We start from the raw sequence: 12,605 nt of genomic DNA on the forward strand, positions 1-12,605 counted from the left end.
CAGAGAGCAGCTAGATATTTATACTTTAAATGTGTGCCCCCCCCCCCCGGGCCTCCGTCTTACTTTCTGTGTGTCTCTACAGGGCTCTGTCCTTCCTCGGGATGAGCTTGTGTCTCACGCTCATGTTCATCTGCTCCTGGTACTACGCCATCATCGCCATGTTAATTGCCGGCTCCATCTACAAGTATATCGAGTTTGCAGGGTGAGTGGAGCGCAACCCCAGGAGAGATTGGATTCGCCCGCTGCCTTTTGGTTTTGCTGGAGTGTTTTTTGTGTGTGTGTGTGTGTGTGTGTGTGTGTGTGTGTGTGTGTGTGTGTGTGTGTGTGTGTGTGTGTGTGTGTGTGTGTGTGTGTGTGTGTGTGTGTGTGTGTGTGTGTGTGTGTGTGTGTGTGTGTGTGTGTGTGTGTGTGTGTGTGTGTGTGTGTGTGTGTGTGTGTGTGTGTGTGTGTATGCTGTATTTTAAGAGCTTTCTGCCACTAAATCCACACCATCAATATTTTTTAGGAGCTTTAAGGAAAATGACTGCTTTTGCTTTTAGTTCTACAGATTGTGGGATAAAAACAGTAGAGTACTGATGTCCTAGCAAGCCTATTGATATACTGCATGCAATTATAGATGCCATGTGTTACTCATGACATCCTCCCTATCATCACAGAGGCACTATTAGAAAAACGCCCCTCACCGCCTCCACATAGGAATGAGATCCTGTGACTCAAAATGATGCGTAGTGACTACAAACTATGTGCCTGCAGAGTTTGGCATCTCTTTCAGTGATGTTTCATAGTTGAGGGTTCAACAAATTATCGTTTTCCATCTATTTTCAGTGGTATTTTTCAGTTGAAGCAGAGCTGTCAAGGGGCTGTTTGTCAAAAGAAACTGCATCTGAACTTCAGGATTTAGTTTACACAGGAGATAGATCACTTCCTGCTGCAGCAGATTCCACCTTGACACATATATTATAATAACTGTTGCTGCTGACAAATACATCGGCAAATTAGCAAAGAAAGCCTGATATCTTTGAAATATTAATATTATTATTGAAATCATTTGAAAATGCGTATTCTCCATGCGCACTGAGTATTTAAGTGCTGTGACTCCCTGTGGTGAGTGACATCATTTCATCATGACATTTACCAGTGATGGCTAATCCTTTATCACATTGCGTTATGTCAAACCGCCATCTGAAAGTAGATTTGTTTCAGTTTCATCACTGTCACTTTTATCATTTAGAAGGGAGCTGCTAGACGTTTGATCACGTTTTGATTGACGAATATTGATGGGCTGCCGCTTGTCTGTGTCACAGTGCGGAGAAGGAGTGGGGTGATGGGATACGAGGTCTGTCTCTGAGCGCCGCACGCTACGCTCTCATGCGTCTGGAGGAAGGTCAACCGCACACCAAGAACTGGAGGTACGAACACAACGTCACACATGGTGTTGTTTTATTTAATTAACATAGAAATCAACAGTTCAGCCATTGCCTCAGTAAATGTGATTCTCCTCGTCACAGCTGTCAAACAACAATAATTCATGATAACATGTCAACCTTTTGTGCTGTTTCTCTCCATCTCTTCTTCCCTCCATGGCTTATACTTGGCCCGCTCATTTCTTTCATCACGCCTTTATTAGATTCTGCCCTCTATTTCGCTCCTCTTGACTTTTTTCTTTCTTTTGTTTTCACTTTCTCTCCCCTCTCTCCAGGCCCCAGCTGCTGACGCTGGTTAGTACAGACTCGGAGCAAAACATCGAGCAGCCTCGTCTGCTCTCTTTCACCAACCAGCTGAAGGCAGGCAAAGGTCTGACCATCGTCGGGACGGCTCTAGTGGGATCCTACTTGGAGAACCAGGAGCAGACCCAGCGTGCAGAGCAGGTAGGCAGCCCTGACGTTTGAATCTTAAAACTATATTGTTGTCTTTTAGAGGCGATGCACATGAATTCTCCATCTTCCTCTCCAGGCGCTGCGTAAACTGATGGAGACCGAGAAGGTGAAGGGCTTCTGTCAAGTGACCGTGTCCTCCAACCTGCGTGATGCCACCTCCCACCTCCTCCAGGCCAGTGGGCTGGGGGGCCTGAAACACAACGCTGTGCTGGTGTCCTGGCCCCGCAACTGGAGGCAGGGAGATGAACACCAGACCTGGAGGAACTTTGTTGGTGGGTCACTGGGAAACCAGATAAAGCAATAAGCATGTCTGACATTTAAAAGCCTTTTCTCTGCCTAATGCCGATTGTAGGATGGTCTGTTGGAGTGGTGCACTTCTCTTTAACCATAAACTGCAGGTGTCAAGCTCTTTTATGTCCAGCATGTGTGCTGCTGAAGCATCTGAGCAAGTAAAAAACCCTAGCAGCTCAAAGTAATAAGGAGTATGTGCTGATGGAGACCAGGATTAGTCATGCCAAGTGTTGCTGGAACAAACACAGTTCGGATTGTAAAGCAGACAAACATTGATGTCATTTACTCATAGCTGATCCACGTCTTGCATTGAGGTCTAACTATATATGTCAAGTACATACTCCTGAAAAGACTCAGAGCACCGTACACCTTTAAATGTAAAGTCAACAAAGCACTAATTGTCTTTTTCTATATGTTTTGACTCATCAACCTTACTATTATTTTTCATAAAGTTGAAATTGTGTGTTAACTTTGTGTGACCTGGTAACAGCTTGTAGAATAGGTATCTCTAACACCTCTGCCTCCCTCACCTCTGCAGAGTTGGTCAGAGAAACCACCGCGGCTAGCCTGGCTATGCTCGTCCCGAAGAACATCGCGGCCTTCCCATCCAATGGAGAGCGCTTCACCGAGGGCCACATCGATGTTTGGTGGATCGTCCATGATGGAGGCATGCTCATGCTGCTGCCCTTCCTTCTCAAACAGCACAAGGTACTGTGACAAACAACACGGGTAAAGTATTTAGAGTGTCGTACAGTATTAACAAGTAAAGACACTTCATGAACAAAATGTTTCATGCTCCATATATGTAGAATAATATTGAGAAGTTTTACTTGAACTGTTGAAAGATATTCTGGATGTTAAAGCAGTCGTTTTTTCCCGCTCAGGTCTGGAGGAAGTGCAAGATACGCATCTTTACCGTGGCCCAGTTGGACGACAACAGCATCCAGATGAAGAAAGACCTGACCACCTTCCTCTATCATCTCCGTATCGAAGCCCTGGTGGAAGTTGTAGAAATGGTGATTTTTAACCCAGATTTTTTTTAAATATCTCTTACCACTTATATCAGAATGCATCAAAAGGCGCTTGAATCTCAGTGCAACTCAGCTGGTTACATAGTCAGAGTACCCATCAGTGTCTCAGGACTGTTCCTCCAGTGAGCAAGAAGTATTTGTCCGATGGTGAAAGAAAGCCTGCAAAACATCCTTCTTCATCATCTTACCCACATTGGGATTGTAATTGTATTTTTCACATAATTACTTGCGCAATTACATGAATATTATAGGAAATATTGTCCTAAAGTGTGCATCGCTATTCCCTCTTGCCCCTCCCCCCCCCCCTTTAGCAGCTGAAGGCAGACTGTTCACCCTGCCTTCAGCTGCAGCCTTTCACAACAGATAGAAATATTTGCTTTGAGACGTGGTCAGTCGACACGTCATTTAAACTAGTTTATTTTTAAGCTTCACATTAACCTCATCCAGAATTCACCAAGACAAAGAGGGATTTGGCTGGTAAAAAATAAATAATAAAACATGTATCCTTCCATTTCATCTTAGCATGACAGCGACATCTCAGCCTACACTTACGAGAAGACCCTGGTGATGGAACAACGATCGCAGATGCTTAAACAGATCAACCTGAGCAAGAATGAGCGTGAGAGAGAGGTAGGAACGTTTGCTTATGTCAAAGTTGTGTTTGTTTTGAAATGCACTTGAAGAAGTACACATAAACTTGACTTGACGGGCGGACTTGGCATGGCTCTGTGTGATTTGAGTGCCCCCTGAGGACAAAAGCATATCTTCGGTTTGATCGGAGCAGTTTTACTCTCTCTGTTAAAGAGGACTACAGCCACAGCTTTGCTTTCCTGAAACACAGATGTTGTGTTTTGATAGATGCGGAAAATAACATATTGATCTCAGTGTTACTATTCTTAGCTCGTCCAGGATTGCCTGTTTGTCCAGATCAATAAATGAAATAATAATAATCCTCACTTTCTTCTATCAATGGAGCGATTCACAGTGATAACACTGACCTGACCTATCATGCTTCTCTAACTAAATCTCTGCCTATATCCTTCTTCCATGCTTCACTTCTTCTGTATCTTCACAGATCCAGAGTATCACTGATTCATCCCGCGGGTCAATCCGCCGTAAGAACCCGGCCGCCGTGACAACCCAGCTGAGTGTGACCGAGGAGCCGGCCGCAGACAGCAAGGAGGAGAAGCCTGAGGAAGAGGTAGAGCATCGCTGACCTCACTCTGAAGAGTACAGTTGGTTTGTGTGGCCACGTGAAGGCCATTTCACACAGAACGAGCACGAAGGGAAAAAGTGACTGATTGAAGTGGGAAGATAAAACCAGGTGGTAAACAAAAGCTGGATAAGCTAGTAGAACACACCAGATCACCAGCATCGCAAGATAATTATTGTATTTGTAAGATCATTTTTCCCTCTGAACAACGTACATCAGTAGGTAGCATTAACTATATTATTTTTGATCCTTTTGGGATGCTTACAATTGTAAGTTGTTCTATAATTAATTTCAAGATAGCAAAATATGGATTCTACATTTATGTTCAAGTAGCTCTTGTCACGTGACCGTTGTACAGCCAATCATGCTTGGTTTAGGGCAGGCTATGATGTTGATGAATGTGACTCTCTGTCTTTTAATTCAATTGTGTTTTAGGCTGCCATCATTTTCCTTAAGATATGATCATTTTAGGACTCTGCTAAAATCTTACATTTCCCTTCCGGCAACATTTTAAAAGGCAACCATAAATACAAATTGGTGTCATAGAAATACTGCAACTGTATATTATAAATGAATAATTTGACATGTATGTCAAATATATGGTCGAATGTATAGTAATACTCTAAAATTGATTTTAATGCAGCGTAGTTGAGAAGATTTAGTCTCTTTTTTAGTATCACTTGCTGGTTGATTATAAGTGATACAGTTGAAGTCTTTGTATGCCTCAATCCCAGCCCATGTTATTACAACAGACAGCACATGATATGTAAGGCTCCCTAATGGCACTTCTCTCCCCTCTCCCTCTCTCAAACACTGTGGCTTGTTGTGACTTTGACCTGCATTCCTACATCTCCACCTCAACCCTGACTCTTGCGTGTATTGTTCATGTGAATCCACATCCGTCCTCTCTTCCTCTCGTCTCATAGTCAAAGTCGGCCTCTTCCCCTGTCTCCCCCCCTGCGCAGGTCCAGCTCATCCACGACAACACCACCCCGAGCACCCCCGCCACCCCGGCCACCTTGCTGACCCCCACAGAGGAGGCTAAGAGCCCCGGGGAGCAGGTCCAGAGGACCTGGACTGAGAAGTGTGACGGCGAGCCCGCCAAGCCGCCCGGCGCCGCGACACCAGAAAGCATCAAAGACATCTTCAACATGAAGCCGTGAGTGCTGTGAATCATTCAACCCTTTCCTGTTGGAAAGGTGAGGGCCTTCTTGTTCCCGACAGAAAGGTCCCTGCGACTTTTATCTCTACAATATGGCACCGCAGAAGTCTGCCAGAGAGCTGTTTAAAGATTTATATTTTCTCTTTTATTAGCTTGGATTAGGTAGATTTTTGTTTGTTTGTTTGTAGCCTTTATTTAACTAGGTGAAGCCCCTTGAGATCAAAAGATCTCTTTTTCAAGGGTGACCTGCAGATTAAGGCCAAGTCCACACTTACAAGGGTTTTTACTGCTTCTCTCCTCACCCTTTACAAATACGAAACTCAAAGGAAAAATAGAAGAAAAAACATTTAGAAGGCTGTGAAGGCCGTGGGCAGCTTGGGCCACACACACACACACACACACACACACACACACACACACAAACACAGGTCTTTTCCAAAACCACCAACGTTTTCTTTGGGCCTGGTGTATAATGTAGGAACTAGGGTTAGGGTCCCCTTTATGATGCTTTTTGACCCATCTGTTCCTGAAACTGAAGAGTAACTTTTAGTTCTGTTAACGTGTTGGTAAGGTTAGAACCAGCATATTTGTTCCACTTCCACCATAGCACAACATGTCTCCTCATTAGTGACTAACAAAAGAGAAAACCGGGCACACTGGCGTAAAAAGACCAAACTCACATAAACACTGTCAAAGAGGACTGTTTATGTTTAAAAACCTGTATGGTTGTGGACTAGGCCTGAACAACATTTCCAACATAGTTCTGATAATCATGTGTTTCTCTTCTTGCCACGCTGCAGCGAGTGGGAGAACCTGTAAGTACTGAAGTCCCAATAAAGTTCATTCAGCCCATTCACATCTCATCCTGACGTTAGCCTCATGAGCAGAAGAAGAAGGAGTACTTGTGTGTGAATGAGCATCCTTCACCTCGACCAGCCCACTATCACAAAGTGCTTGGTAACGTGCTGTTCATCACCGTGAAACAAACGCACCCTCACTCTCTGCTGTTCTGTCTTCGCTCAGGAACCAGTCCAATGTGCGGCGTATGCACACAGCGCTCCGGCTGAATGAGGTCATCATCAAGAAGTCCTCAGAGGCCAAGCTGGTCCTCCTCAACATGCCCGGGCCTCCCAAGAACCGGACAGGGGACGAGAACTGTATCCTTCACACAGACAGAAGTAGGATGTGTTCGGTCAGGTAAAGCTGTATTAGCGCATGTTATTTCTGAAGAATTCAATTTAGGACTATTAAATCATCGGTTTTCAACTCTAACACCAAGAATGTTCCTTCAAATTAACATCCAGTCCATGTGCTACTGAGGGGGGGGGGGAGTCAGTGTAAATATAATTAAACAGATCCACTTTAATTAATTTGACATTCAGGTGTTGAAAAGCTTTTGGTAGCACTCTACAGATAGAATCACAATCTGTTAAAGCCTCAAGGCCTGTTCCTACTTCAGGAAACAAAAACCTTATTTTTCTGTTTTAAATTAATTGACTTGGATTCAGGAGAAAAACAGCTGTGATTTGCTATCAGGAAATGTGTGAGACACTGCAATGGAGGCAAATAACTCATTAGGAGGCAAAAGATAGATCTTTTGAATAACATTTACAGGATATATTTGTTATGTTTAATTCATTTTTTAGACCACTGCATTTTTTCCAGTTACAGTTTAGTATAAAACTAATAATGAAATATGTCTCTGAGTCTGTCAGTGGGAGATGACTTTAAGACATTGACTGGAATTGATAGAAATGTACAGCTATATTATGGTTTTTAACATAACATTTAATATGTATGTATCTTAATGCAAAAAGTGCATTCTAAAGCAGTAGTTTGACATCTTGGACAATAAAATATGCTTTCTTGCCAATTGATGAAAAGGTCAATACAACTCACATCTGTCCAAGCAGCACTTAAAGAGAAACAGCAGGCAGACGTCAATAACATCCAGCATCGTAAAATCACAGAACCTAGTTTAAGAGCGTTCTCGGAGCACCACAGGGGTCTTTCCTGAGTCCTTATGAATTCTCCTTCACATCTTTCCTTGGAAGAGACATAGGACCTGATTTTAATATTTGACCGCAGCCAGAGTCTGGCATATAACCCCCCATGAAACAAACATCTTATGTTTACACTTACACTTTTGCAGGATTAAGAATACAAGGTATAAATCAAAATTGGTTAGCTTTAAAAAAATAAAAAACTTGTTGTACTTTTTGACAAAGTAAGGCTAGCTGATTTCCTGTTGCCAGGTGTTATGCTAAGCTAACGTGTTAATCTAAATGAATATTTACCGTACCGTGACTTCTCATCCAACTATGTGCAAGAAAGGTAGTGCGCATCTGTTTCCAAAAATTGATTTAAAGGGGACCTATCATGCAAAAACACAACCCTCTCTCTTTTCCTCCATACCCAAATCTCTAAAAACGGGGCTGCAACGGATCTGATACAGACTGATCCAGATTTGAAATATCTCACGTCAGGATATATCTCAAACAAGGAGCTCCGCCTATATGGGCAACTCTCCACCTATCAGGGGAATGAGAGGTTGCCGTGGCATGGTAACAGCATGGGAACATGACACAGCTCATTTGCCACAGAATCAGCCCTTGTGAAGACAGGGCTGGAATAGAGCAAATAGAGCGAAATGAAGCATGGCTAAAATGCATGATCTGTTTGGTATTTTGAAAAAAAAACTTCACAGACATGTTTTGTATAGGTATGGCCCTACAATATATTATTCAAATATAGCATGATAGGTCCACTTTAAGTTTTCGTTTTGTTTGCCCAGTATTAGTCAATTGCAAAAGCGTATTATAGCCATTGTAGGCATTGACTTTAATCTCAGAGAATAGAATTTGTTCTCACAAATGAATGACTTTATAATGTCAGAGAATAGCCTTTATTTTTGTAAATGTATAATTTAACTTATATGAATTCCCTTCCTTTACCTTTGCTGACGTATCTCTTCCACCATGTGTTGCTGTCTATACTGTCAGTGCTCCATCGGTTTTCTTTAACACTTCTTTTCAAGACATGGAGTTCCTCGAGGTCCTCACTGACGGTCTCAACCGGGTCCTCCTGGTCCGCGGAGGCGGCCGCGAGGTCATCACCATCTACTCTTGAAAAAGCAGCCCCCTCCCCCACTGCCACCCTAACCCACACCTCCCCCAGCCCTGTTCCTGTGTCACCTTTACTCTGTCATCAGCGCAGCTTCTTCATTATGTCGCTCTGATTGTTTATTTCTGTACGATAGTCCTCTCACACCCAAACACCAGCTCAGCTTCAGCCCCCCCCCCCCCGCTCCACCCCAGCAGACCAATGAGCTACTCAACCTTCATTCAAACTACTACTCAAACTACTGTATGCTCTAGACCCATTGAGAGACTATCTAGAATATATATTTTCTGCGCTAGTCTGTAATCGATTGTAGGAACCCTCATTGATTCACTGGGTAAGGAGGAGGTGGTTGTTAGTTGAGGTGTGAGCGCATATGCATGTCTCTGTGTCCGTCTTTGTTTAAAATCCCTGCAGATTCTTTTTTTTTTTCAAATACAAGTGTGGCATAGCAGCGGCTCCTGCTCGTTGAGAGCCGACTGAATGAGCTCAGTGTAGGATTGTGTGTTTATTTCCTTTGTGGTAATCGGACACCTCCCATAGCGCGACTGCCCGCTGCGATCTGATTTCTCTTTCAGAAAGACACTGCTGCACACAGTCAGACCACCAGCTGGAAGCAGAAGCAAGTCGCAAAGTATGAACTGTGAAATTCACATTGGTATTTGAAGAAGACTGAAAAGGCACGTGGATCAAACCTGCAGTATTAACCTGAACACTCCGTTAGCATGGCGTCCTTATAACTGTGTGTGTTTCTACTCCACGTGTTCTGTTACCACCACCTCTCTTTCTACCCATTTCTTAGTGGCTGTTCATCCCCGTGGCCACTGTTAGTGCCAACAAAAAATACAACAAGGATAGCTTAGTTTGTAGAGATTGACACGTAAATAAAACTGTGAAAAAGTGCGTTTCCTACCAGAAGGCTGGTGTGACAGCGGAGTGTGGAGACCGTACGAACACCCCGAGGAGATTATCATTGCCAGCACCCTCGACCCTCGTGTGGATCACTGTAAATAATGTACAAGCTCTGACGCGTTGTTCAGTATGAGTGTAGTATTTTTGTGACATACTAAAAAGCTTCTAGTGGAGATAAAACGCTCCTTCGCTCAGAAGGACAGCTCGAAAAAACCGCTGAATTTTAATATTTATTTATTTATTGGATGGCATAGGCTCCTGTCATTATGGTAACTGTCATTGTAACCTCGACAAGCACTGCACCTGCACTGTCCGCCACTGTGCAACAAGTGAAAGTTCAATGAATTCATCAAATTCATTGAATTAAAAAAAAAAAAAAAACACTAAATGTTATTTTTTCATCTAGAGAACAAATATGTATTTATGTTTATAGACAAAGTTACACACATTGATCAAATAGTTGTCATTTTGATTGTCACTCAAAGATATATTGTTGTTTTTGCCTCATTTAGATATATTAAATGTGCCATATCAAAGTATTTTTCAAAGAGAAATATTGAACAAAAATGATTGAATTAGAGAGTGTTCCAAAAAACGGGAAACTGAGGTGTCTACATGAAACTAGAATGGGAATGACACTAAGGGTAGAAAGTCGCCCCCTGTAGATGATAAAATAAGAGATGTTCAGACGCTCAGATTGAAAGTACATCAGCTCTAACTAAAGTTTTGAACATCTATTGATTGATTGTTTATAGGGTCAGGTCTAAATGAATAGAGAGGACAATGGCTTCTGTAGCTAGGAAACTCACGTTGTCCACCAGACTGAACTCTATGCAGTAGACTCTCCGCTGAGATTTTATATCCTCCAGATTGGAAAAATATTTGAGCCACACATGTCCCCGACTGAATGACTTGTGAGCAAATCATATTTAGATTTAAAAAGTGCATCTTGGAAGGAATGTGCAATAGTTGAAAATCCGGACTCATGTGATCATGTTATTTATTTTTTTACACATGTATTTTGTATATGTAGATTTCGTAAGTCTTTAAAAAAACAAATATCCAGATTCATCTCACTCTGACCAAGAACAGCTGTCACTTTACTTTATTTCCGTTTATTTTCTTAAAGAAAGTGTTTTTGGTCATTTGCACTTGTAGTAGAAATATAAATAAATACCGTATAAATATATATATACAGTATATACAATATAAGGAAGCAAAACAAATTAGTTTCTAGAACTATTTACAACAGTATTAAATGTTTTTAGTGTTGCTTGAATGTCGGACCATATGTTGTGAATGCTGCTAGTATCTATAGATGTATTTGTACTGTAAATAGAGACGACTAAAGATCAAGTGAAAAAGGGTATAGACATACATATCAGTGGCGGTGGAAGTCTAACAAAGCGAGGCTGTACCTGTAGACATTTGGCCTGAGACCTTTGGACAGGGTTAGCTTTCTGTTTTATGAGACACTGAATACCTTGATGCAATATTACAACTGTGGGCAAATCCTCCACCTTTTACTCTCTTTTTAAAAACCACTATCTTTAATCCCCGAAGTAACGTAACAGATGATTTACTTTAAGCTTACAAAAATCACTAAGATATATTTAAATATGAATATTTATCTGCTTTTCAAATGTATAACACACCTACCTTTCACACCTGTGATACTTAAGAAAGCAGCCGCTCCTAGTTTTCAAAGATTTAAGGGTGCCAAGTCATGAAGACTTTCTTTTCTTGCCACACTTTACTCTGACAAAGGGAGTCGTTCACGTCAGTTTTTGAAGAACGCGGCTATTTTGGGATTGTCTCCACAACATTGCCTGCATCGACTGAGCCTTTTAAATTGATTCAAAAGAAAAGATATCTGATGTTTATTGGAGAAGTTTATTGGAAATGAATTTATTTATTGAATTATAAATGTTTTATAATTGCTGTTTGCATGGTACTATGTGGCAATATTTGTTTTAGTGGTTTCTATAGTGATGACTTATATGTTCAAGGTGCAGAGCGGGGTTAAAGGTCGCCAAACCTTCTCATTGAGTTACAGATTTTTTTGGGAACTCTCGAGTGTTTGCCGCTCATCCGGAGACGTCGCTAGACCTTGAAAACAATAAATAAAAGAAAAAGTATGAGTTCACTATATTGTTACTTGTTATATTTCAATCTCCAATAGTCTTATGTAACGTAATAGGAGATGTTTGAGTTTGCGAATGGATGGGCTTTGGAAACGGTCATCTCACCTGTGTAAATATATATCACTAAAGTCAGAGACACTGTAACCGACTAGTGTTGTCTTTTGTTGTACACTGTTCAATCACTGTGGCAAAGTCTTAGAGTTTTGTATGATTACGTGCAATATTGTTCTCACATTGGTTTTCATTTTGTTATGTTGTTTATTTTCTACGAAACAACTGGAGGTGTCACTTATTTCATCAGAATGTTCGTCACCAGGTCTCACGGACAATAAAGATCGACAGTGTGTATCTGATGTGGCTGAGACAGCAAAGCACTTTACACTGAGTGGGGGGGGGTTCTGCGCAGTAAAGCAGACCCTTGCCCCACAGAGATCTCTGGTGGCACACGAGTGTATTACAGCCAGCCGTGGAGGTCTGACAGCCCAGACTATAAAATATGATTAACTCCCATCCTCCTGCGGCGGTTTTGAACTGCAAGCACCCAGAAACTACCTGCTGATTTTGTTTACATCTTCTCGTGTCAGCATTTCCTTGAACATTTTTAGCATGCATCACATTCTTTCCTTTCTCTCGCCAAACTTCTTTAAAAAAGAAAAATAGTAACTTACATTTATTGTGCTTGTCACTCAATCTGTGAAGTGAGCCTTCCGCCCCCCCTTCCCTCCACCACCACTTCCTCTCTCCTCCTCACCCCATCCGCCCCGAAAAATCCCCCCCGGCCTCCCCCATCCCAGCCACTAAATCCACCCCAGCTGTGTATTTTAAATGTGATTGCAGTATAATTCAGAAAAATGA

At 42.0% G+C, this 12,605-nt stretch overlaps 1 protein-coding gene across 3 annotated transcripts in view; it reads left to right on the top strand.

Moving 5' to 3' along the window:
• LOC117447078 (solute carrier family 12 member 5-like) overlaps positions 1–9,182 on the top strand; it is a 191,656-nt gene extending 182,474 nt beyond the window's left edge. For 2 of the 3 annotated variants that reach the window (XM_034083671.2, XM_034083675.2), the window contains exons 15-26: positions 83–202; positions 1,305–1,409; positions 1,700–1,868; positions 1,954–2,149; positions 2,707–2,876; positions 3,053–3,184; positions 3,722–3,829; positions 4,275–4,400; positions 5,339–5,571; positions 6,375–6,389; positions 6,598–6,731; positions 8,612–9,182. In XM_034083671.2, coding sequence (XP_033939562.1) covers positions 83–202; positions 1,305–1,409; positions 1,700–1,868; positions 1,954–2,149; positions 2,707–2,876; positions 3,053–3,184; positions 3,722–3,829; positions 4,275–4,400; positions 5,339–5,571; positions 6,375–6,389; positions 6,598–6,731; positions 8,612–8,703 — 1,600 coding nt within the window. In that variant the 3' untranslated portion in view covers positions 8,704–9,182. The remainder of the gene's footprint in view (positions 1–82; positions 203–1,304; positions 1,410–1,699; positions 1,869–1,953; positions 2,150–2,706; positions 2,877–3,052; positions 3,185–3,721; positions 3,830–4,274; positions 4,401–5,338; positions 5,572–6,374; positions 6,390–6,597; positions 6,732–8,611) is intronic. The other variant, XM_034083673.2, reaches the window with a different exon arrangement.
• The last annotated feature ends 3,423 nt before the right edge of the window (positions 9,183–12,605 follow it).

Source organism: Pseudochaenichthys georgianus, chromosome 5, assembly GCF_902827115.2.
Source record: "Pseudochaenichthys georgianus chromosome 5, fPseGeo1.2, whole genome shotgun sequence".
Lineage (NCBI taxonomy): Eukaryota > Metazoa > Chordata > Actinopteri > Perciformes > Channichthyidae > Pseudochaenichthys > Pseudochaenichthys georgianus.